This window comes from Alligator sinensis, unplaced genomic scaffold, assembly GCF_000455745.1.
Source record: "Alligator sinensis unplaced genomic scaffold, ASM45574v1 scaffold215_1, whole genome shotgun sequence".
Lineage (NCBI taxonomy): Eukaryota > Metazoa > Chordata > Crocodylia > Alligatoridae > Alligator > Alligator sinensis.
In genome coordinates, this window is record NW_005842259.1 from 466,365 (window position 1) to 468,063 (window position 1,699).

A 1,699-nucleotide genomic window follows, 5' to 3' on the forward strand; every position below is an offset into this window, starting at 1 on the left:
ACTCTTTCCTGCCTATGCAGGGGGTCGGACTCGATGATCTATTGAGGTCCCTTCTGACCCTAACATCTATGAATCTATGAATCTCTAACTCCGATTATTAAAGCTACAGCAGCACTTTGCTCCTCGTGCACGGCACAGGATGCAAAAATGTATGCACTGTGAAAAAGACCACTAATATTAGAAGCAGGAACTGACTTCAGATGTATTTTCCTAGAAAGAGCAAGAAAAACATGAAGCAATAATGTTTGGGAGGCGTCTAGGTAAGTGCAGGGAATTAAATATTAACTGAAACAACTATTCATTGGGAACTTAATGCACTACCCTGCCTTTGTTTTAGTATTCTATCACACAGCAGGCCACCATATTTTCTGTATCTTTGTCCATATTTTTGCCCATATTCCACCCTTGGCTGTGACACGAGTGAAAAATAAAAAGGTCAAAGAACTAGGCAACACCACAGACTAATTTTATCCCCTCATCCCTCACAATGTTCTGCTGACCCCAGTGAGAATGAAGCAGGTGCTATTCCTACAGCTTTAAGGTCTACAAATTTTAAATGGTATGAAAAGGCATCACATGGGTTTGCATTCTGGAAAGAGACATACATGAGAACAAGAGTCTCTACTCCATAGCAAGAAAGGAACCAGAAGGAACCATGGGCATGCTGGTTCTAGCTCCTAAGTGAGTACAGAACGTAACAAACATGCTCTGAATGAACAAACCAGTGCAGGGTCTTCCTTAGGAGGCAAGGGAATTCTCCTAACAGACCTCTGTAAGGCAGAGTACAGAACCAAGAGACCATGGGGGCAAAGGAAACCCTCAGATCTTCCCGCCTGGCCTAGAAATGCAAATATCAGATCTGCCTTTACCTTGAAGGCTGTCTGAAGGAGTGGCTCTTACCAAACAGGGTTCCTATGAAATGGATGCACACCCTTTCGTCCTGAGCCAGCAGCTGGATGACTGGCACCACGTGCCAGGCCAGGATGTCTCGGAAGCAGGACAGCACGTGCTTCCTTCGCACCAGCTGGGGGTTAAAAACAAAACCGAACCAACCTCAGGCTCACTGCAGGGATGGACAGGCAGGGCTCACCCCAGGGCTGAGGGGGTGGGTGCAGGCACCCCTTAATTTTGGAACCAGTGTTATTGGCTATGGGGCTGATAATGCCAGAGACTAGTGCACTAGTGCTCCCAGTTGGGGGTTCAACTCCTGGGTAACTCCCATTGCACCCCTGCCTGCCCAGGTAGCATCAGGGGCTGGGCTGTGAGGGCCAAGGACTGGGCTGTCACATGGGCAGCGAGGGGCAAGGCTGAGGGGACAGGTGTGGAGAGACTGCTGAGGAGCCTGCTGGGATGCGGGGGAGAACTGCTGCCCCATCCCCTTGGGATCAAGCGAGCCAGGCCCAGGGGAGCTCCAGCTGTACAGCTCTGGTCCATGGCCCTGCAAGGTGTAGATCTCTCAAGCCCTGGGCCTGACTTCAACCCAAGGCCGTCTCTCTACAGCATTCCTCTCTGCTCCTGGCTGTGACAGAAGCCAGCCACGGCACCAGCAGGGGCGGGCAGGCGGGGGAGGGCACGACTAGGGCGTCCCCACAGAGCGGGGGGAGGGGGCGGAAGACGCCACGAGCCCCCCCGCTCCGCACCGAGGCGCCGCCGTCGCCCAGGGCCTCGATGACACAGGCCAGGCACAGAGGCGGCAGCA

At 52.7% G+C, this 1,699-nt stretch overlaps 1 protein-coding gene across 1 annotated transcript in view; it reads right to left on the bottom strand.

The window, feature by feature from the left end:
* MEI1 (meiotic double-stranded break formation protein 1) overlaps nt 1-1,699 on the bottom strand; it is a 47,774-nt gene that overhangs the window by 45,854 nt on the left and 221 nt on the right. Inside the window, exons 2-3 of the mRNA XM_025208921.1 lie at nt 1,641-1,696; nt 901-1,024 (exon numbers count right to left, since the gene is read on the bottom strand). Coding sequence (XP_025064706.1) covers nt 901-1,024; nt 1,641-1,696 — 180 coding nt within the window. The remainder of the gene's footprint in view (nt 1-900; nt 1,025-1,640; nt 1,697-1,699) is intronic.